At 42.9% G+C, this 23,962-nt stretch overlaps 2 protein-coding genes across 3 annotated transcripts; one reads left to right on the top strand and one right to left on the bottom strand.

Moving 5' to 3' along the window:
• Positions 1-92: 92 nt before the first annotated feature.
• On the bottom strand, positions 93-14,459 carry LOC106561668 (UDP-xylose and UDP-N-acetylglucosamine transporter). Of its 2 annotated transcripts, XM_014125838.2 has the most exons (10): positions 14,054-14,458; positions 13,718-13,831; positions 13,476-13,578; positions 13,282-13,331; positions 12,872-12,953; positions 12,566-12,626; positions 11,705-11,814; positions 9,314-9,389; positions 4,231-4,306; positions 93-1,094 (listed from the first exon to the last, which is right to left on the bottom strand). In XM_014125838.2, the coding sequence occupies exons 1-10, from the start codon at positions 14,128-14,130 to the stop codon at positions 842-844; spliced, it is 1,002 nt and encodes a 333-aa protein (XP_013981313.1). In that variant the 5' UTR covers positions 14,131-14,458; the 3' UTR covers positions 93-841. The 2 variants fall into 2 exon arrangements, with proteins under 2 accessions (XP_013981313.1, XP_013981314.1); XM_014125839.2 differs by lacking the exons at positions 12,872-12,953; positions 13,282-13,331 and having other exon boundaries at positions 14,054-14,459.
• Positions 14,460-14,523: 64 nt separating this feature from the next.
• Positions 14,524-18,768, top strand: LOC106561669 (vesicle transport protein GOT1B). Its single transcript, XM_014125840.2, has 5 exons — positions 14,524-14,701; positions 15,024-15,115; positions 16,832-17,010; positions 17,313-17,394; positions 17,676-18,768. The coding sequence occupies exons 1-5, from the start codon at positions 14,677-14,679 to the stop codon at positions 17,712-17,714; spliced, it is 417 nt and encodes a 138-aa protein (XP_013981315.1). The 5' UTR covers positions 14,524-14,676; the 3' UTR covers positions 17,715-18,768.
• Positions 18,769-23,962: the final 5,194 nt, after the last annotated feature.

The following is a 23,962-nucleotide window of genomic DNA, read 5'->3' as shown; positions in this document are numbered from 1 at the left end:
ACTATTAACACACAGATCAGAATATCCCCAACCTCATATTTAGTTAAATAAATACTGTTTTCACCAAACAAAATTAACAGAACAGTACGGTATCAGTTCCACAACAGCTTGCCTTATTTTATTAACCCCTTTGTCTTCAGAGGACAAATATGTTTTTTTATTATAATTATTATATATGTGTTTTTTATTTTTAGCTTGCCTTGGCTTATTCGGTCAATAGGTACTGTAGTGTTTGTCTAGCACAGGGGGTTGGTGTCAAATTAATTGGGGAGAATGGGCTCGTGGTAATGGCTGGAACAGAATAGTGGAATGGTCTGGTTTCCATGCATTTGATGCCTGCTCATTCACGCCATTCCAGCCATTATTATGAGCCGTCCTCCCCTCAGCAGCCTCCACTGATAGGTGATGTCCTTAAAAATGGGTTAGGCGGGAAGCCTATTGGGAAGCCATCTTTTCTAAGGAAATAGGAAAAACCTTACTTAAAATACATAATTATGATCCTATTAAAAACAGACATGGTCCCACTGCGACTGCAGCAGAGAGAGAAGGGGGAGCACACCTACAACAAATACAGTACTGTACACACAACAGTGCTGCCAGAGGCACTCTCGTGACATTGGCTCTATCTTCATTTCCCTTTTCGACATTTCCTCGCATCCTCTCTCGTTTATAGTCATATTGGAAGAGAATGTCTCAGGTCCCTCCCCAGACCTTCTTCTCCAATGTGTTTTGAGAATGAGGCAAGGAGAGAGGATGCAAGGAATTGAGGAAAGATTAAGTGAAAAACAGTCATTGAGTGATACGTCAGTGCTGTGTATTACTCCGCCTTCTGTGCTGCGTATCACTCTGCCTTCTTCTCTTTCAGCTCTTCTTTTCCTCTCAGTGCCATGCGGACGCTAGTCCAGACCTCCGTGTAAATCAGGGTGCCCAGGAAGACGACGGCAGTGCCCACCCAGTGCCAAGCGGTGAAGGGGTTCTTGAAGTAGAGGATGGAGATGATGAGGCTGATGAACTTCCTCAGTGTGACCACCAGGGTCACGGTGAGAGAGGCACACTCTGTGGTCAGGATGAACACGCCGCGGATACACACATATCTGAGGAGAAGGTGAAGGACTGCAAGAGGGTGATGATGTTGTGTGTTTCATAAAAGTGTTGTGTTTTTTGGGGGGGGCTCTTCTATATCCTTGCATGAGTACTATGTACAGTCATACATGTTTAAGGTGAATGTTTATAGTCTTCTAGTATGCAGAGAGCAATAGTGTATTGTTCTTACAGCTGTATAAAAACAATCTCTACACTACTCTAATTAGTTTACAGTGGGATGAATTCCCCACCAACTATGCCCATTTGTGTTCAGTGACTACACACAAAGTGTTTCAAGTAAGAGTTTTGTGACGTGAGTGAAGCCCTGTGAGGACACTTTTCTGATGTTTTTGTCCTTAATGTTTTGTTACTGTCGATTATGTTTCGTCTTTAGGTGTACTTTAAAAACAAATTAAACAATTGCAATAATACTGTAAAAGAATGACACCGGAGGGGATGACTGCTGTTTTACAGGCTCCAAACCAACTGTGCCATTTTGTGTGTTTTTTCACATTGTTTGTAACTTATTTTGTACATAATGTTGCTGCTACCGTCTCTTATGACTGAAAAGAGCTTCTGGATATCTGAACAGCGATTACTCACCTCGAACTGGATGAAGATTTTATCTTTAATTATTCTGACACGAAGGATATACTGCTTCTCCGAGACCAGACACAAATCCTAGATATTCGCGTGAAGAAAAGACGGAAATACAGGGGGCGGAGATCGCGGTGCCCTTGTTAGAATTCGTCGGTGAGTGGGTTTTCCCGCCTCTACCACCCACTCGACCACACTATTGGCCGACGTGCAATCAATGGAGAATAAACTGGATGATCTCTGTTCGAGACTATCCTACCAAAGGGACATTACAAACTGTAATATCTTATGTTTCACCGAGTCGTGGCTGAACGAAGACACGGATAATATACATTTGGCTGGGTTTTCCTAGCAATAGCAGCACAGAACAGCTACGTCTGGTAAGACGAGGGGTGGGGGTGTGTGTCTATTTGTCATTAACAGCTGGTGCGCGATGTCTAATGTTAAGGAAGTCTCGAAGTATTGCTCGCCTGAGGTAGAGTACCTCATGATAAACTGTAGACCACACTATCTACCAAGAGAGTTTATCTATATTTTCCGTAGCCATCTATTTACCACCACAAACCGATCCTGGCACAAAGACCGCACTCAACGAGCTGTATACGGCCATAAGCAAACAAGAAAATGCTCATCCAGAAGTGGCGCTCCTAGTGGCCGGGGACTTTAATGAAGGCAAACTTAAATCCGTTTTACCTAATTTCTACCAGCATGTCACATGTGCAACAAGTGGGGGAAAGAGACACATACAAAGCTCTCCCTCGCCCTCAATTAGGCAAATCTGATAATTATATCCTCCTGATTCCTGCTTACAAGAAAAAAATAAGGCAGGAAGTACCAGTGACTCGCTCAATACGAAAGTGGTCAGTTGATGCAGATGCTACAGGACTGTTTCACTAGCACAGACTGGAATATGTTCCCGGGATTCATCCAATGGCATTGAGCAGTATACCACCTCCGTCACCGGCTTCATCAATAAGTGCATCATCGACGTCGTCCCCAGAGTGACTGTACGTCCATATCCCAACCAGAAGCCATGGATTACAGGCAACATCCGCACTGAGCTAAAGAGCTGCCACTTTCAAGGAGCGGGACACTAATCTGGACGCTTATAAGAAATCCTGCTATGCCCTCAGATGAACCATCAAACAGGCAAAGCGTCAATACAGGACTAACACTGAATCCTACTACACCGGCTCTGATGCTCGTCGGATGTGGGAGGGCTTGCAAGCTATTACGGACTACAAAGGGAAACCCAGCCACGAACTGCACAGTGACGCGAGCCTACCAGACGAGCTAAATAACTTTTATGCTCACTTCGAGGCAAGCAACACTGAAGCACACATGAGAGCACCTGCTGTTCCGGACGAATGTGTGATCACATTCTCCGTTGCCGATGTGAGCAAGACCTGTCAACATTCACAAGGCAGCGAGGCCAGACGGATTACCATGACATGTACTCAGAGCATGCGTGGACCAACTGGCAAGTGTCTTCACTGAAATTTTCAACCTCTCCCTGACCGAGTCTGTAATACCTACATATTTCAAGCAGACCACCATAGTCCCTGTGACCAAGAAAGTAAAGGGAACCTGCCTAAATGACTACCGCCTGTACTCCCTGTTCACCCATGACTGAGTCGCCAAGTACGACTCCAACACCCTTCTTAAGTTTGCTGACGACACAACAGTGGCAAGCCTGATCACCGACAACGATGAGACAGAATATAGGGAGGTCAGAGACCCGGCAGTGTTGTGCCAGAACAACAACCTCTCCCTCAACGTGAGCAAGACAAAGGAGCTGATCGTGGACTACAGGAAAAGGAGGGCCGAACACGGCCCCATTTACATCGACGGGGCTGTAGTGGAGCGGGTCGAGAGTTTCAAGTTCCTTGGTGTCCACATCACCAACGAACTATCATGGCCCAAACACACCAAGACAGTTGTGAAGAAGGCACGACAACACCTTTTCCCCCTCAGGAGACTGAAAAGATTTGGCATGGGTCCCCAGATCCTCAAAAAGTTATACAGCTGCACCATCGAGAGCATCCTGACCGGTTGCATCACCGCCTGGTATGGCAACTGCTTGGAATCCGACCGTAAGGCGCTACAGAAGGTAGTGCGTATGGCCCAGTTCATCACTGGGGCCAAGCTTCCTGCAATCTAGGACCTACTGTGTCAGAGGAAGGCCCCAAAAATTGTCAAAGACTCCAGTCACCCAAGTCATAGACTGTTCTCTCTGCTACTGCACGGCAAGTGGTAACGGAGCGGCAAGTCTAGGTCCAAAAGGCTCTTTAACAGCTTCTATCCCAAAGCCATCAGACTGCTGAATAACTAATCAAATGGCCACCCGGACTATTTACATTGACACCACCTCCCCTTTGATTTTACATTGCTGGTACTCACTGTTAATCATCTGCGCATAGTCACTTTGCCTATACCAAAATGTTAAAATTACCTCGACTAACCTGTACCCCCTGTACATAGCCTCGTTATTGTTACTTTTCACGGTATTCTGCGCATGTGACAAATACAATTTGATTTGGTCAAGGATACTGTGTGATTACGTTAATCAGCAGGTATAGCCACATCACTGGAACAGCCTGGCCAATCACAGGAACCTCTACAGGAGCTGGAAGACAAATTACATTTAGGCTACAGCACAACAAGAGGACAACAGGACAAGAACTCAACATAATATTACAAGAAAGACTCCAACAGACATAACATGTAAAGTCACTTCTTTACTATCACACACACACACACACACACACACACACACACACACACACACACACACACACACACACACACACACACACACACACACACACACACACGTGGCCAAAAGTTTTGAGAATGACACAAATATTAATTTTCCCAAAGTCTGCTGCCTCAGTTTGTATGATGGCAATTTGCATATACTCCAGAATGTTATGAAGAGTGATCAGATGAATTGCAATTAATTGCAAAGTCCCTCTTTGCCATGCAAATGAACTGAATCCCCCAAAAACATTTCCACTGCATTTCAGCCCTGCCACAAAAGGACCAGTGATTCCAGTGATTCTCTCGTTAACACAGGTGTGAGTGTTGACGAGGACAAGGCTGGAGATCACTCTGTCATGCTGATCGAGTTCGAAAAACAGACTGGAAGCTTCAAAAGGAGGGTGGTGCTTGGAATCATTGTTCTTCCTCTGTCAACCATGGTTACCTGCAAGGAAACACTTGCCGTCATCATTGCTTTGCACAAAAAGGGCTTCACAGGCAAGGATATTGCTGCCAGCAAGATTGCACCTAAATCAACCATTTATCGGATCATCAAGAACTTCAAGGAGAGCTGTTCAATTGTTGTGAAGAAGGCTTCAGGGCACCCAAGAAAGTCCAGCAAGCGCAAGGACCGTCTCCTAAAGTTGATTCAGCTGCGGGATCGGGGCACCACCAGTACAGCGCTTGTTCAGGAATGGCAGCAGGCAGGTGCGAGTGCATCTACACGCACAGTGAAGGGAAGACTTTTGGAGGATGGCCTGGTGTCAAGAAGGGCAGCAAAGAAGCCACTTCTCTCCAGGAAAAACATCAGGGACAGACTGATATTCGGCAAAAGGTACAGGGATTGGACTGCTGAGGACTGGGGTAAAGTCATTTTCTCTGATGAATCCCCTTTCCGATTGTTTGGGGCATCCGGAAAAAAGCTTGTCCGAAGAAGACAAGGTGAGCTCTTCCATCAGTCCTGTGTCATGCCAACAGTAAAGGATCCTGAGACCATTCATGTGTGGGGTTGCTTCTCAGCCAAGGGAGTGGGCTCACTCAATTTTGCCTAAGAACACAGCCATGAATAAAGAATGGTACCAACACATCCTCCGAGAGCAACTTCTCCCAACCATCCAGGAACAGTTTGGTGATGAACAATGCCTTTTCCAGCATGATGGAGCACCTTGCCATAAGGCAAAAGTGATAACTAAGTGGCTCGGGGAACAAAACATAAATGTTTTGGGTCTATGGCCAGGAAACTCCCTAGACCTTAATCCCTTTGAGAACTTGTGGTAAATCCTCAAGAGGCGGGTGGACAAACAAAAACACAAAGTCTGACAAACTCCAAGCATTGATTATGCAAGAATGGGCTGCCATCAGTCAGGATGTGGCCCAGAAGTTAATTGACAGCATGCCAGGATGGATTGCAGAGGTCTTGAAAAAGAAGGTTCAACACTGCAAATATTGACTCTTTGCATCAACTTCATGTAATTGTCAATAAAAGCCTTTGACACTTATGAAATGCTTGTAACTATACTGCAGTATTCCATAGTGACATCTGACAAAAATATCTAAAGACACTGAAGCAGCAAACTTTGTGGAAATTAATATTTGTGTCATTCTCAAAACTTTTGGCCACAACTGTATATAAAATCATACACACAGAACCAGTCAAAAGTTTGGACACACCTACTCATTCAAGGGTTTTTCTTTATTTGTACTATTCTCTACATTGTAGAATAATAGTGAAGACATTTGAAATTACACAATCATGTAGTAGCCAAAAGTGTTAAACAAATCAAAATATATTTTATATTTGAGATTCTTCAAAGTAGCCACCCTTTGCCTTGATGACAGCTTTGCACACTCTTGGCATTCTCTCAAACAGCTCATGAGGTAGTCACCTGGAATGCATTTCAATTAACAGGTGTGCCAAGTTAAAAGTTAATTTGAGGAATTTCTTTCCTTCTTAATGCGTTTGAGCCAATCAGTTGTGTTTTGACAAGGTATACAGAATATTGCCCTATTTGGTAAAATACCAAGTCCATATTATGGCAAGAACAGCTCAAATAATCATTACTTTAAGACATGAAGTTCAGTCAATCCAACACATTTCAAGAACTTTGAAAGTTCCTTCAAGTGCAGTCGCAAAAACCATCAAGCGCTATGATGAAACTGGTTCTCATGAGGACCGCCACAGGAAAGGAAGACCCAGAGTTACCTCTGCTGCAGAGGTTAAGTTCATTAGAGAGTTACCTGCCTCAGAATTTGCAGCCCAAATAAATGCTTCACAGAGTTCAAGTAACAGACACATCTCAACATCAACTGTTCAGAGGAGACTGCGTGAATCAGGCCTTCATGGTCGAATTGCTGCATAAAAACCACTACTTAAAGGACACCAATAAGAAGAAGTGACTTGCTTGGGGCAAGAAACACGAGCAATGGACATTAGACCAGTGGATATCTGTCCTTTTGTCTGATGAGTCCAAATGTAAGATTTTTGATTCCAACCGCCGTGGTTTTGTAAGACGCAGAGTAGGTGAACAGATGATCTCTGCATGTGTGGTTCCCACCGTGAAGCATGGAGGAGGTGTGATGGTGTGGGGGTGCTTTTCTGGTGACACTGGCTGTGTTTTATTTAGATTTCAAGGCACACTTAACCAGCATGGCTACCACAGCATTCTGCAGCGATACACCATCCCATCTAGTTTGCGCTATCATTTGTTTTTCAACAGGACAATGACCCAACACACCTCCAGGCTGTGTAAGGGTTATTTGACCAAGAAGGAGAGTGATGGAGTGCTGCATCAGATGACCTGGCTTCCACTATCACCTGACCTCAACCCAATTGAGATGGTTTGTGATGAGTTGGACCGCAGAGTCAAGGAAAAGCAGCCAACAAGTGCTCAGCATATGTGGGAACTCCTTCAAGACTGTTGGAAAAGCATTCCAGGTGAAGCTGGTTCGAGAGAATGCCAAGAGTGTGCAAAGCTGTCAAGGCAAAGGGCGGCTACTTTGAAGAATCTAAAATATATTTTGATTTGTTGAACAATTTTTTGGTTACTACATTAATTCAAATGTTTATTTCATAGTTTTGATGTCTTCACTATTATTCAACAATGTAGAAAATAGTAAAAATAAAGAAAAACTTTTGAAAAGAATAGGTGTGTGTCCAAACTTTTGACTGGTACTGTACACACACACACACACACACACACACACACACACACACACACAGAACAAAAATATAAACACAACATGCAACAATTTCAACGGTTTAACTGAGTTACAGTTCATATTAGGAAATCAATCAATTGGAATAAATTCATTAGGCCCTAATCTATTGATTTCACACGACTGGGAATACAGACATGCATCTGTTGGTCACAGTTACCTTAAAAAAAATAGGTAGGGGCGTGGATCAGAAAACCAGTCAGCATCTGGCGTGACCACCATGCAGCGCGATACATCTCCTTCGCATAGAGTTGATCAGGCTGTTGATTGTGGCCTGTGGAATGTTGTCCCACTCCTCTTCAATGGCTGTGCGAAGATGCTGGATATTGGCGGGAACTGGAATACGCTGTCGTACACGTCGATCCAGAGCATCCCAAACATGCTAAATGGGTGACATGTCTGGTGAATATGCAGGCCATGGAAGAACTGGGACATTTTCTACTTCCAGGAATTGTTTACAGATCCTTGCAACATGGGGCCGTGGATCATCATGCTGAAACATGAGGTGATGGCCGCGGATGAATGGCACAACAATGTGCCTCAGGATCTCGTCACGATATCTCTGTACATTCAAATTGCCATAGATAAAATGCAATTGTGTTCATTGTCCGTAGCTTATGCCTGCCCAAACCATAACCCCACCATGGAGCAAACTGCTCGCCCACAAGACGCCATACATGCTGTCTGTCATCTGCCCGGTACAGTTGAAACTGGGATTCATCCGTGAAGAGCACACTTCTCCAGCGTGCCAGTGGCCATCGAAGGTGAGCATTTGCCCACTGAAATCTAACTCTAGTCCGGTCAAGACAATGGTGAGGACGACGAGCACGCAGATGAGTTTCCCTGAGATGGTTTCTGACAGTTTGTGCAGAAATTCTTCAGTTGTGCAAACCCACAGTTTCATCAGCTGTCCAGATGATCCCGCAGGTGAAGAAGCCGGATGTGGATAGTCCTGGGCTGGTGTGGTTACACGTGGTCTGCAGTTGTGAGGTCGGTTGGACGTACTGCCAAATTCTCTTAAAGGACATTGGAGGCCGCTTATGATAGAGAAAGGAACATTAAATGATCTGGCACCAGCTCTGTTGGACATTCCTTTTATTGTCCCCAGCACAAGGTGCACCTGTGTAATGATCATGCTGTTTAATCAGCTTCTTGATATGCCACACCTGTCAGGTGGATGGATTATCTTGGCAAAGGAGAAATGCTCACTAAGAGGGATGTAAACAACTTTGTGCACAACATTTGAGAGAAATATGTTTTTTGTGCGTATGGAAAATTTCTAGAATCTTTTATTTCAGCTCATAAAACATTGGACCAACACTTTACATGTTCCGTTCATATTTTTGTTCAGTGTAGATTCAACAAAGCGTAAATGACTTCAGTCAGCAAAAACAACAACAACAAACTTAACCTTAGATTATTGAGGTCCTTTCACTACACGGAATGAGGATTCGAGTTGTAAAATTCTGTTAATTTTCAAATTTTCCAGGTTGTTCAGAAATCCCGGAGGTTTTCTGGAATCATGAAGGAATAAGCAGGAAGAGAATCCTCCAACTGGGCTAAAAAAATGTTTTTAAAACTTGGGAACTTTGCAACTCTACTCAATGAGGTTACTTTAACATGTTTCATTCAAATATTTGACTGTGTTTTAACTCACTGCTTTGACTGAAGAGGACACAGTGGTTGTAGATATCTGAGGACAGAAGCAGGAACCCAGGAAGAGGCAAGCAGTGCTGAGAGGGCAACAACAAAACATATTACAATGTCAGAGATTATGGGTAAATTTCCCAGACCTAGATGAAGCCTAGTCCTAAACTAGAAAACATCCTCAATTGAGAATCTCCATTGAAAGAGTTTTTTGGTCCAGGACTAAACTTAATCTGTGTCAAGGAAACTAAATATGCAGAGAAGAGACATACATACAGTGAGGGAAAAAAGTAGTTGATCCCCTGCTGATTTTGTACGTTTGCCCACTGACAAAGAAATGATCAGTCTATAATTTTAATGGTAGGTTTATTTGAACAGTGAGAGACAGAATAACAACAACAAAATCCAGAAAAATGCATGTAAAAAATGTTAGAAATTGATTTGCATTTTAATGAGGGAAATAAGTATTTGATCCCCTCTCAATCAGAAAGATTTCTGGCTCCCAGGTGTCTTTTATACAGGTAATGAGCTGAGATTAGGAGCACACTCTTACAGGGAGTGCTCCTAATCTCAGTTTGTTACCTGTATAAAAGACACCTGTCCACAGAAGCAATCAATCAATCAGATTCCAAACTCTCCACCATGGCCAAGACCAAAGAGCTCTCCAAGGATGTCAGGGACAAGATTGTAGACCTACACAAGGCTGGAATGGGCTACAAGACCATCGCCAAGCAGCTTTGTGAGAAGGTGACAACAGTTGGTGCGATTATTCGCAAATGGAAGAAACACAAAAGAACTGTCAATCTCCCTCGGCCTGGGGCTCCACGCAAGATCTCACCTCGTGGAGTTGCAATGATCATGAGAACGGTGAGGAATCAGCCCAGAACTACACGGGAGGATCTTGTCAATGATCTCAAGGCAGCTGGGACCATAGTCACCAAGAAAACAATTGGTAACACACTACGCCGTGAAGGACTGAAATCCTGCAGCGCCCGCAAGGTCCCCCTGCTCAAGAAAGCACATATACATGCCCGTCTGAAGTTTGCCAATGAACATCTGAATGATTCAGAGGACAACTGGGTGAAAGTGTTGTGGTCAGATGAGACCAAAATGGAGCTCTTTGGAATCAACTCAACTCGCCGTGTTTGGAGGAGGAGGAATGCTGCCTATGACCCCAAGAACACCATCCCCCCCACCGGCAAACATGGAGGTGGAAACATTATGCTTTGGGGGTGGTTTTCTGCTAAGGGGACAGGACAACTTCACCGCATCGAAGGGACGATGGACGGGGCCATGTACCGTCAAATCTTGGGTGAGAACCTCCTTCCCTCAGCCAGGGCATTGAAAATGGGTCGTGGATGGGTATTCCAGCATGACAATGACCCAAAACACATGGCCAAGGCAACAAAGGAGTGGCTCAAGAAGAAGCACATTAAGGTCCTGGAGTGGCCTAGCCAGTTTCCAGACCTTAATCCCATAGAAAATCTGTGGAGGGAGCTGAAGGTTCGAGTTGCCAAACGTCAGCCTCGAAACCTTAATGACTTGGAGAAGATCTGCAAAGAGGAGTGGGACAAAATCCCTCCTGAGATGTGTGAAAACCTGGTGGCCAACTACAAGAAACGTCTGACCTCTTTGATTGCCAACAAGGGTTTTGCCACCAAGTACTAAGTCATGTTTTGCAGAGGGGTCAAATACTTATTTCCCTCATTAAAATGCAAATCAATTTATATATTTTTTTATATGCGTTTTTGTGGATTTTTGTTGTTGTTATTCTGTCTCTCACTGTTCAAATAAACCTACCATTAAAATTATAGACTGATCATTTCTTTGTCATTGGGCAAACGTACAAAATCAGCAGGGGATCAAATACTTTTCCTCCCTCACTGTACATACATAGAGGTACAGTACAAATCAAGCAATGCACAGAAAACACTGACAATTCAGCAACTCTGTTTGCAGCAAATGTTAAGGATTAGGCTTTGTACTATTGTATGGTGGAGCATTATGTTTGGTGAGAGAAGCAAAGCTTTTTAAATCTCCCTTGCCAGGGGATACACGACAATCACTTTTGTCAGTTACTTTGCCTGAAGAAGTGTACGGCATCTGCCAGGTATGAAATGCATTGCATACAGGAGTTTGGGGTTGACACTAGGGCTGTGATGATACCAGTACTGCGATATTTTTTCCAAGGCAAAAAAATGAAAACACAAAGCAGACAAAACTCTTGGTCCTTTAAAAACCTGCTGTATGTAAAATATTGTGTGCTATAGTTGATAACATAAATAAATGTGACTCTGGATAACAACATTAGGGATATTTTCTACTTTGTGTTCTGTTTGCTTGCCACTTTACTGAAGAGTATCGCGTTGATGGTATCGTCTAAGCCCTGGTTGACACTCACATTGTAGAAGAGAGCCTCCTTGGAGTGTTTGCCATACTGCTTGTACAGGGTCTCCTGGAAAATGCCCATTCTCGCAGACATGAGCAGAGCAAAGGTCAACATGGCGATCCCTAGAATAACAACAAAGCTAGGTCAGAAAATCAGGTGGATCATGGTTGAGTTACTGATCACACACACACACACACACACACACACACACACACACACACACACACACACACACACACACACACACACACACACACACACACACACACACACACACACACACACACACAGGGGATCAGCTAGTATGTAAACATTAAATAGGGAATTGGATAGGTAATGCACCAGGGGCGGAATTCTGAGTTGAGATCTGCAGGCGTAAATAGAATTTGTGCAAATCAAGTCATTTCCCATTGACATGAATTTGTGGTTTATTTATGTGATTGTTAGAGTTGTGCATGCTTATCTCAAGCATTTTTCCGCCAGAGTGTCACAGCGGTCTAAGGCACTGCATCACAGTGCAAGAGGCATCACTACAGTCCCTGGTTCGAATCCAGGCTGAATCACGTCGGGCCGTGATTGGGAATCTCATAGGGCGGCTCACAATTGGCCCAGCACCGTCGGCCGTCATTGTAAATAAGAATTTGTTCTTAACTGACTTGCCTGGTTAAATAAAGGTTAAATAAAAAATAAAAACTGTCAACAACTGAAACAATAAGTGGCCAGTTCTCGGTTAAAAGTTAGTCCCAACTTGTCTTGGCTCAGGTAACGATCTCAATATCAAAAATGCAAGTCAACAAATACTTCTGGCTGAGTGGGAGTGATGACTCAGTCAAATAAATCCTGTACACACCCAACAGTTCATGGCAAACTTACCTAGCAGCCAGTGCAGGAGGGCATAAACATCTTGCTCCTCTGAGCCCTCGGCCCCTGTGTTCTGCACAAGGAAAAACAGAGGTCACTAAATAGCACAGCGTAACGTATTATGTTGTTCTGTGTTGAGTTAAAGATCTTACTGTACACTATGAACATGTAGTGTAGGTGTGTAACAAAGTGTTGCAACTGTGTAACAATGTTATTAACAACTCTGCTACAACACAACTGTGAAGCTGCAACCCACAATGCACTTTATATGGAAGAAAAGTGTGTGGTTGAACAGAAACATGTTAATGAGGACCTCACCACTTGTCTGGCGGACATAATGGTGCATATGAAGATACCCAGAGATACCATCGCTATGGAGAGATATTTACTCATTGAATACCTGCAGGGGGAAGAACCTTCCTATCAGAGTTTGGATAACCAGAAAACCAGATAAGATCTATAAAAATACAGTTAAGCTCATAAGATCACAGTTAAAAACAGCAGTCCGAGCATGCAAAATAGTAACAAAAGCAGCAACACATTCCCATGATGCAACACTTAATACAACTGAAGTGCAAAGCATTCATCTATCAAAATAATGGTTCTAGGGTGTCATTTTAGCAACATCTACATTCTAACATGTTAAACGAGTATAAAGGGTTGTGATGTAAGGGGGGGGGTATATATAAAGACTGCCAGGTCAAGAGATATTAGGCAGGGATGTATACCTTTTCTTCAGAATTATTATACCCAGGATCATATTAGCTATTAATGATCCCTGTGGAGATATAACACACAAAGCACACACTTAGTCAACCAATAAGAGATTTTAGATGGTAATAGGTGGTATGAGGCATCAGACATTGAGTTAAAGTTAGGCTATAAGGAAATTAATATGGACTAAGGAAATTGATATACTTACAGATCTGAAGATCATGTGCAGAGGCATAGCGATATTGAAGTTGAGGGCATAGTTGTTGATCACACTGACAGTGAAGAACATGGTCACCATGATCACATAGTTGCTATAAAGAAGAAATAAACACAAAGGTTGAATTAAAACTGTGCTTCTCATCTCATTCTTAGTAGGCAGACAGACAAGCAGACAGACAAGCAGACAGACAGACAACAAAATGATAACTAGACATAAAGACGTTAGGCTACCTCATTGGAATAGCCGGTTTCTTTCTTCCAAAATTCGTCTCGAAGATGAACCCCTCCAATGCAATGAAGGCAAATTGAGCGAAGGTCACAATGTTGCCACATCCTGGAAACTTTCTGGGAGTAGGCAGAATGCATTAAAAGTGTGCATGAATAGTATAAATAAGTAGGAAATATGCTAGCCTACATAATATATTATTGTAATGTAAGCGCAACATCGTCTTAGCTATACAACCAAAGAATGCAGAAATACTCAAAAGATTTAACCTAATTTAACCATGGAAGCTAGTAGCCTAGTCTAGAGCAGTCAATAGTTCATTCGTTCAGTTAATAACTGACCTTACAAGTAGTTCCAGAAACACAACATTGCTGCAGCACCCAACAAAAACAAGAAGTACTGCAAAAATTGTGTTCATGTTTGCAGTTATCGGTAAAAACTTTGTCGAAAATTATATACGTTACTTGTTCAAGAGTATTTCTAACGAGGACATTGTGTAAACACAGGTTCTTGCCCGAGATAAAGCTAGATAAATAAGTTGCTACGCATGGGTGTTGTAGTTTTCACAAGGATAACCACATTTCCCATAAAGATAGTCTTGTTCAAAGAAATCGGAACTGCAGAGAGCCTCGATAGAAAGAACGTCAAGTGTTAGTAGCTTAAATATTTACAAATAGATCCCCATTTTCTACAACAACGAACAACAAAATTGCATCTACGCAGCACTGCGCATAACTGATTCCTGCGAACGTATCATTTGAGCGTAACTGATTCCTGCGAACGTATCATTTGAGCGTAACTGAATCCTGCGAACGTATCATTAGAGCGTACGTGGTTCCAGAAGACGTGGCTCTAGCTTCTCTCCTCCGCTGTCAACAAGCTTCACAACAGAGACTGCTAGTTATCTACCTAACGATTATTGAATGAGCAGTAGTTATTGACCAATTGCTACACTGCAGTCAAAATGATCTCTCTAACGGATTCACAAAGTAAGACCATTTAATTAATAAATGAAATGTTTTAAGCTTGTTTCTTTCTTCGCTTTGTGAACTACTTCTAGCTAGCCATAATGTGATGAATGGGACCAGTTGAGCCCATCGCCCTATTTTATGAGCTTCAATGCTAGTCATATCATTACAGCTAGGCATCGCTAGTTAGAAGAATCTGTACTGTAGTTCGTAGCTAGCTACAAACTCATGAGTTCCCTGATCTGCAGACTGAGTGTCATATGAATGGCTGGATGATGGTGTCAATCAATGTCAATGGAAAGCGTAAATTAACAACGTATTGACATCTATTTTGGCTCCACAGAGATCGGGATGGGGTTGACAGGCTTCGGCGTGTTCTTCCTCTTCTTCGGTATGGTCCTGTTTTTTGACAAAGCTCTTCTTGCCATTGGAAATGTGAGTTACAGCCCAAGCCTACACAATCATAATGTTATGAAATGTGAGTTACAGCCCAAGCCTACATAATCATAATGTTATGACGTATGCCATAGATGCCCCTCTGTGTGTATGTGCACCAACTTTCTTTATGGTAAAGTTACAAGAATGACTTATTTCTGCTGCTATACTCCTTACTCTCTGGAAGAAACACTTTCAGCTATTGTTGTGGAGGCCTGTGAGGATTCTCTGTTGTAATGCATGGCGACACTTCCTTAGCGACAGTATTGTCAGGGTTTCTGATCAAACCACCTTATCAGGACCTGTCTAGCTGGTATTATTGGTATGTGTCCTCCAGCAGTTTGCGTAGCTAAATTAAGTGATATGACATACTGTACTGCACTAGCTTTGCATCCAAAATTATTTCACTACCTTTCACCTCACCGTTGTTGAAGTGAAACAACGGTGAACTGTAGCTACACTGAACAAAAATATAAATGCAAAATGTAAAGTGTTGGTCCCAGGTTTCATGAGCTGAAATAAAAGATCCTGGAAATGTTCCATATGCACTCAAATTTTGAGCAAAAAATGTGTTATATCCCTGTTAGTGAGCATTTATCTTTTGCCAAGGTAATCCGTCCATCCACCTGACAGTTGTGACATATCAAGAAACTGATTAAACAGCATGATCATTACACAGGTGCACCTTGTGCTGGGGACAATAAAAGGCCACTCTAAAATAGGCCGTTTTGTCACACACCACAATGCCACAGATGTCTCAAGTTTTGAGGGTGGGTGCAATTTGCATGCTGACTGCAGGAATGTCCACCAGAGCTGTTGCCAGAGAAGGTAATGTTAATTTCTCTACTATAACCCACCTCCAAAGTTGTTTTAGAGAATTTGGACGTACGTCCAACTGGCCTCACAACCACAGACCACGTGTATGGTGTCGTATGGGCGAGCGGTTGGCTGATGTCAACGTTGGGAACATAGGGCCCCATGGTGGCGGTGGGGTTATGGTATGGGAAGGCATAAGCTACTGACAATGAACACAATTGCATTTTATCGATGGCAATTTTGAATGAACAGAGATACTTTGATGAGATCTTAAGGCCCATTGTCGTGCCGTTCATCTGCCGCCATCACCTCATGTTTCAGGATGGTAATGCACGGCCCCATGTCACAAGGATCTGTACACAATTCCTGGAAGCTGAAAATGCCCCGTTCTTCCATGGCCTGCATACTCACCAGATATGTCACCCATTGAACATGTTTTGGATGCTCTGGATTGACGTGTACGACAGCGTGTTCCAGTTCCCGCCAATATCCAGCAACTTCGCACAGCCATTGAAGAGGAGTGGGACAACATTCCACAGGCCACAATCAACAGCCTGATCAACTCTATGCGAAGGAGGTGTTGCGCTGTATGAGGCAAATGAATGGTGGTCACATCAGATGCTGACTGGTTTTCTGATCCCTTAAAAAAAATAGGTAGGGGCTTGGATCTGTGACCAACAGATACATATCTGTATTCCCAGTTATGTGAAATCCATAGATTAGGGCCTAATGAATGTTTTTCAATTGACTGATTTCAATATATGAACTGTAACTCGGTAAAATCTTTGAAATTGTAGCATGTTGAATTTATATTTGTGTTCAGTATAAATCAGTTTGGATGCAGCCAGGCTAGTACTGCCAATCCTCTGTTCATTTATTTTCCCTGTGTTTGTGTGTCAGATATTGTTTGTAGCAGGCCTAGCCTTTGTCATCGGCTTGGAGCGTACCTTCAAATTCTTCTTCCAGAGACACAAATTTAAAGCCACCAGTTTCTTCCTGGGGGGCGTGGTCGTGGTTCTGATTGGCTGGCCCATCATTGGAGTGGTGCTGGAGATCTATGGATTTTTCCTCTTATTCAGGTGAGTTGGTCTGAAATGATAGTTGGTCAAAAAATGGGCTAATCTCAAGTTTATTCCTTGCTTCCTCTCTCCTTGTCTAATCAAAATATCAGAGGGAAGCGATAAGAGCTTTGGAGGAGAAACAACCTTATATATTCTCCTCCAGTGCTCTCCCGTTTGCTTCCCTCTGATATTTTGGGAAGGGGGGGGGATGTGATGTATCAAGGATGTGATGAATCAAGAAAAATACTTTTGAATTTCACCCTAAATGACAGTCCTCTTCAGTCTCTCACCTCTCTATGCCACTCTCTTCTCTTTTCCAGGGGCTTTTTCCCAGTGGCAATAGGCTTCATCAGGAGGGTGCCTGTCCTCGGGTCCATACTCAACCTCCCAGGGATTAGTGGAGTAAGTATCACATTTATTTGCTGTGTGTAATGTGGAAAAGTTCATAGAATTGCCAGTCAGCTGTTTTTGTCTCCTTGCTTTTTTTCATCACTGTGCCTGCCCTCGGGGGGGGTGTTTCCAGATGCAGATTAAGCCTAGTCCTTGACTAAAAAGCGCTTAAATGGAGATTCACCGTTGAGCTTGATTTTTAGTCTACGACTAGGCTTAATCTGTGACCGGGAAACCAGCCCCTGAATTGGTAAGATTGTGGTTTACTGATAATCAAATTCTCTCTTCTTCAGTTTGTGGACAAAGTCAGCGACAGCAACAATATGGTATAACAGTGACAACCTTTGGACTGGAGGGTATTACATCGCTTAACTCTATTTATAATGGGGACTTTGTTCCCTACTGGTCAACTACTATTGGTCCACACAAGTTAAAGGTCAAAGCTGTGAATCAAAAACCTCTTTCTGTTCAAAGAAATATAATGTTATTTTGGGCAGGTGTATGAATACGACTGGCATCGTAAAGTTTATTTTGACAATAAGGAAACGGTTTCGTAACCTGGTTGCCATTGATGGACATTGTTACTAAAGGACTACTTTATTTCGAAGCCCAATCAGTGAATTGGGCCCTTTTTGTGTTACTGTCCGTTCCTGATCGACTGATGATGATGATGATTGACATGTGACTGGACCAACCACTGGAATGAACATCTCTATGGAGGAGTCTGGAATCTGTTACAGATGCCTTTCTTCTACATTGATAGATATGTTCTAGATTGGAATGTTGTGCCTGTAGTGTCACGAAGAAAATCATTTTTGATGATGATGAAACGTTTCTGAAGATTTTGTACGGCTGTTGAGAACACACCTTGTTTTACACCTGGGGCCTATTCTGGAGGCCGTAGCGTTACAGAACGCTCAGATAGAAATGTATAGTGTAGAACAGATATGATTGTCAGAGAGAATTACGTCAGCTCTGCTTATTCTATTTCTATCTGCAATGTTCAGAATGTTCAGCGTCACTGAATACACACCTGCTACACCTGCCCATAAATGGTATTTGGAGCTGTTGTAGATAAATAGCCCTGCGCTCACAACTGGTACATTTGTTTTAGCTTGTCCAGGGCACCGTGCGAGCTGAATTTTCACATTTTAGACTATTCCATTGGTCCTACAGGAAATCTCCGCCCACCCGGGACACTGCGCGAGCTAAAACGAATACTACAAATGTGTCTCTACAGCCCAGATACTGCTGGTCTCACAGCTTGGCTTTACAAGTCACTTTCTATTTAATATATTAAGAGGCTTGTTGTCAGAGAGATGTTTTACTCAATGTACAGTATCTTTTGTAAATACATGCTTGAAATAAAGTATGTTTTTAAAATTCTGTTTGTCAGACACATTTGTTTTAATGACACATGAAATTCAGATGACAGTAATGTAGATTTAAAATAACCGGAAATTCTGCTTTAAATTGGATTGTCGATTATGGCAGCCCCCCCGCACCTCGCTGATTCAGAGGGGTTGGGTTAAATGTGGAAGACACATTTCAGTTGAATGCATTCAGTTGTACAACTGACTAGGTATCCCCCTTTCCCTATATAACTGACTAGGTATCCCCCTTTCCCTATACAACTGACTAGGTATCCCCCTTTCCCTATACAACTGATTAGGTATCCCCCTTTCCCTATACAACTGACTAGGTACCCCCCTTTCCCTATACAACTGACTAGGTATCCCCCTTTCCCTATACAACTGACTAGCTATCCCCCCTTTCCCTATACAACTGACTAGGTATCCCCCTTTCCCTATACAACTGACTAGGTATCCCCCTTTCCCTATACAACTGACTAGGTATCCCCCTTTCCCTATACAACTGACTAGGTATCCCCCTTTCCCTATACAACTGACTAGGTATCACCCCTTTCCCTATACAACTGACTAGGTATCCCCCTTTCCCTATACAACTGACTAGGTATCCCCCTTTCCCTATATAACTGACTAGGTATCCCCCTTTCCCTATACAACTGACTAGGTATCCCCCTTTCCCTATACAACTGACTAGGTATCCCCCTTTCCCTATACAACTGACTAGGTATCACCCTTTCCCTATACAACTGACTAGGTAAAACCCCCTTTCCCTATACAACTGACTAGGTATCCCCTTTCCCTATACAACTGACTAGGTATCCCCTTTCCCTATACAACTGACTAGGTATCCCCCCTTTCCCTATACAACTGACTAGGTATCCCCCTTTCCCTATACAACTGACTAGGTATCCCCCTTTCCCTATACAACTGACTAGGTATCCCCCTTTCCCTATACAGCCGACTAGGTATCCCCCTTTCCCTATACAACTGACTAGGTATCCCCCTTTCCCTATACAACTGACTAGGTATCCCCCTTTCCCTATACAACTGACTAGGTATCCCCCTTTCCCTATACAACTGACTAGGTATCCCCCTTTCCCTATACAACTGACTAGGTATCCCCCTTTCCCTGTACAACTGACTAGGTATCCCCCTTTCCCTATACAACTGACTAGGTATCCCCCTTTCCCTATACAACTGACTAGGTATCCCCCTTTCCCTATACAACTGACTAGGTATCCCCCTTTCCCTATACAACTGACTAGGTATCCCCCTTTCCCTATACAACTGACTAGGTATCCCCCTTTCCCTATACAACTGACTAGGTATCCCCCTTTCCCTATACAACTGACTAGGTATCCCCCTTTCCAACTGACTAGGTATCCCCCTTTCATTCATAAAATGTATAATTAGGAACAATAAGAGGGATAATCCAGTGAACACAGGTTATACATACTCTGTTTTCTATGTATGCCCTAATGAAAGTTCAGAGGTCAAGATCAAATGTTGATGCTCCCCATAACTGCATGGATACTGTCCTTAACGCAGGGAAGAGTTGCCCCCCCCCCCCTCCAAAAATAAAAAATAAATTACAAGCTTTTAAATCCGAATTGGATATCTCCACCGTGTGGATGAACTTTCTGTCTCAGGAGTAATGACAGTTCACAGTTAGTGCACAATGGGTTATAATAATACCCAGTTCACAGCTAATGAGGGACCAGGGACAGTCAAGACAGTTAAAAAGCTAATGAGGGACCAGCGACAGTTCTTGGCTAATGAGGGACCAGGGACAGTCAAGACAGTTAGAAGCTAATCAGGGACCAGGGACAGTCAAGACAGTTAAGAAGCTAATGAGAGACCAGCGACAGTTCTTGGCTAATGAGGGACCAGGGACAGTGAAGACAGTTAGAAGCTAATCAGGGACCAGGGACAGTCAAGACAGTTAGAAGCTAATCAGGGACCAGAAACAGTCAAGACAGTTAAGAAGCTAATGAGGGACCAGGGACAGTCAAGACAGGAAGCTAATGAAGGACCAGGGACAGTTAAGAGGCGAATGAAGGACCAGGGACAGTTAAGAAGCTAATGAGGGACCAGGGACAGTTAAGAAGCTAATGAGGACCAGGGACAGTCAAGACGGACAGTTAAGAAGCTAATGAGGGACCAGGGACAGTCAAGACAGTTAAGAAGCTAATGAGGGACCAGGGACAGTCAAGACAGTTAAGAAGCTAATCAGGGACCAGGGACAGTCAAGACAGTTAAGAAGCTAATGAAGGACCAGGGACAGTTAAGAAGCTAATGAAGGACCAGGGACAGTTAAGAAGCTAATGAGGGACCAGGGACAGTTAAGAAGCTAATGAGGGACCAGGGACAGTTAAGAAGCTAATCAGGGACCAGGGACAGTCAAGACAGTTAAGAAGCTAATGAAGGACCAGGGACAGTTAAGAAGCTAATGAAGGACCAGGGACAGTTAAGAAGCTAATGAGGGACCAGGGACAGTTAAGAAGCTAATCAGGGACAGCCAAGACAGTTAAGAAGCTAATGAGGGACCAGTGACGAAGGTTAAGAAGCTAATGTGGGACCATGGACAGTTAAGAAGCTAATGTGGGACCATGGACAGTTAAGAAGCTAATGAGTGACCAGGGACAGTTAAGAAGCTAATGAGTGACCAGGGACAGTTAAGAAGCTAATGAGTGACCAGGGACAGTTAAGAAGCTAATCAGGGACCAGGGACAGTTAAGACCGTTAAGAAGCTAATCAGGGACCAGGGACAGTTAAGAAGCTAATCAGGGATCAGGGACAGTTAAGACCGTTAAGAAGCTAATCAGGGACAGCCAAGACAGTTAAGAAGCTAATGAGTGACCAGGGACAGTTAAGAAGCTAATGTGTGACCAGGGACAGTTAAGAAGCTAATGAGTGACCAGGGACAGTTAAGAAGCTAATGAGTGACCAGGGACAGTTAAGAAGCTAATCAGGGACCAGGGACAGTTAAGAAGCTAATCAGGGACCAGGGACAGTTAAGACCGTTAAGAAGCTAATCAGGGACAGCCAAGACAGTTAAGAAGCTAATGAGGGACCAGGGACAGTTAAGAAGCTAATAAGGGACCAGGGACAGTTAAGAAGCTAATCAGGGACCAGGGACAGTTAAGACCGTTAAGAAGCTAATCAGGGACAGCCAAGACAGTTAAGAAGCTAATGAGGGACCAGTGAAGACGGTTAAGAAGCCAAAGGCTTTTGTTATAGATGAAACTACCATATTTAGTGGAGAGCGGCTGAATTAAAACCTACTATAGAAATGAAAGTGAGTAGGATATTTGGCTCGATACTGATGTGTTTTGATTTACTATATCAGAATCTGAGCTCTCTTCTGGGCTAAAAAATGTATTTATAATAGTACTTTTCATTGACAACTGGTGGCTGAAAGAGTAGCAATTGTATTCTTATTCTGTTTTGTGGGGACATGTTACCCCCCCCCAAAAAAATGTATGCACCCATATTGGTTTGTCAGGGTGTTTTTACAGTAGCCTACAAATATTTTCCTCACAAAATAATAAAGTGTTCACACCTCAAGGACTCCCTCGTGCTACTCTTGGTGACATTGGTGACTCCTTCTCGCAGCGTGCCCCAAGGTAACAGCATTTTAGGCACAGCCTACAGACTGCTCAAAACTAGAATTTTAGTTGAGATTGAATGGGTATTGAAAATAAGTTACAGTAACACACCTTTTGTCCTTGATTTCAGCTGAGAAACTGGACTTCTCAGGTCATGCTCTACTTAAAAAGACACGCATAACATAGATCCTGCTTTTTTCTTGAGTAAAGTGATTGTGTAACGTCTATGGTTGCTCATAGTCATTCAGCAATACAATTATTTATGCATTTGTTACATTATGTCAATGTGTAATTAGTATGTATATATGTTATTACATTCAGTGGTGTAAAGTAACTAAGTAAAAATACTTTGAAGTACTACTTTAGTATTTTTGGGGGGTATCTGTACTTACTATTTATATTTTTGACAACTTTTACTCCACTACATTCCTAAAGACGATGTGTACTTTTTACTCCCATATATCCTCCACATTGACTCGGTACCGGTACCTCCTGTATATAGCCTCCTATTATGTACATTTATTGTGATACTTTTTTATTGATTCGATTTTTTTTCCTTTAGTTTATTTTGTAAATATTTTATCAACTCTTTCTTGAACTGCATTGTTGGTTAAGGGCTTGTAAGCATTTCACTGTAACCCTAACCTGTTGCATGTGACAAATACAATCTGATTTGATTTGATGGATGGTGTTCAGAGTGGTGTGATGGCAGTGTCTAAAATGGTACCCTATTCAGGGGTAAAAAAAAAAAAAAGTGCACTTTATAGGTAATAGGGAGCCATTTTGGCCACAGACCATGTTAAGTATGGTGGACTGTCAGTTGAGTGTTATTGTTTTGTTTTTTTATCACCTCAGAGTTGATTCTTGAAGAGTATAACATATAAATGCCTCATGAATTTAGTTTAGTTTAACTGTCATATCCAAATCAGAACCCAAAATATACGCTTTTTTTTTTTTTACTGTATAGCCTCAAAACATGATTCAAACTGTAATTTGATATAATGGATGGTCAGTTCTTGCATCCATAGCGGTCTATGAAATTGAAAGTAATTACATTTTCTAGCCCCATCTCTCAGCTTTTTAGCGAAACAGTGGTGGGGATAATGCTTTGTTATTGTTTCAACTGCTTATTGGCCCTTTAAATCATTTTTTTTAAAATACAGTTAAAATAAGTAGGCCACAACCCCCCTTTTTCGATATTGTCTCATCGCTGCAACTCCCCAATGGGCTCGGGAAGCGAAGGTTGATTCATGCATCCTCCGAAACGTGACCTGCCAAACTGAGCTTCTTAATAACACCTGCCCGCTTAACCAGGAAGCCAGCCGCACCAATGAGTCGGAGGAAACACCGAAGTCAGCCTGCAGGCGCCCAGCCCACCACAAGGAGTCGCTAGAGCGCGATGAGCCAAGTAAACACCCCCGGACGACGCTGGGCCAATTGTGCGCCGCCATATGGGACTCCCGATCACTACCGGTTGTGATACAGCCCAGGATCGAACCATCAAAAAAAAAATGTGCAGAAGACATACGTTTCTAAATCTTAAAACAAATAAATTACGATTGATTAAAAATGATTCTGTCCCTGAAAACTAAAGAAATGAGG

This window comes from Salmo salar, chromosome ssa10 (assembly GCF_905237065.1).
Source record: "Salmo salar chromosome ssa10, Ssal_v3.1, whole genome shotgun sequence".
Lineage (NCBI taxonomy): Eukaryota > Metazoa > Chordata > Actinopteri > Salmoniformes > Salmonidae > Salmo > Salmo salar.
Note: the sequence above shows the minus strand (reverse complement) of the source record. Positions and strands in the feature narration are given on the sequence as shown.

Excerpts from the sequence above, each read along its gene's own strand:
- LOC106561669 (XM_014125840.2), top strand. The coding sequence starts at position 14,677 with ATGATCTCTCTAACGGATTCACAAA. Across the intron at positions 15,116-16,831 it reads CTCTTCTTGCCATTGGAAAT|ATATTGTTTGTAGCAGGCCT; the intron begins GTGAGTTACAGC and ends TTTGTGTGTCAG. Across the intron at positions 17,395-17,675 it reads ACCTCCCAGGGATTAGTGGA|TTTGTGGACAAAGTCAGCGA; the intron begins GTAAGTATCACA and ends TCTCTTCTTCAG.
- LOC106561668 (XM_014125838.2), bottom strand. The coding sequence starts at position 14,130 with ATGAACACAATTTTTGCAGTACTTCTTGTTTTTGTTGGGTGCTGCAGC. Across the intron at positions 13,332-13,475 it reads TGCACATGATCTTCAGATCT|GGATCATTAATAGCTAATAT; the intron begins GTAAGTATATCA and ends ATATCTCCACAG. Across the intron at positions 11,815-12,565 it reads CCTCCTGCACTGGCTGCTAG|GGATCGCCATGTTGACCTTT; the intron begins GTAAGTTTGCCA and ends TTGTTATTCTAG.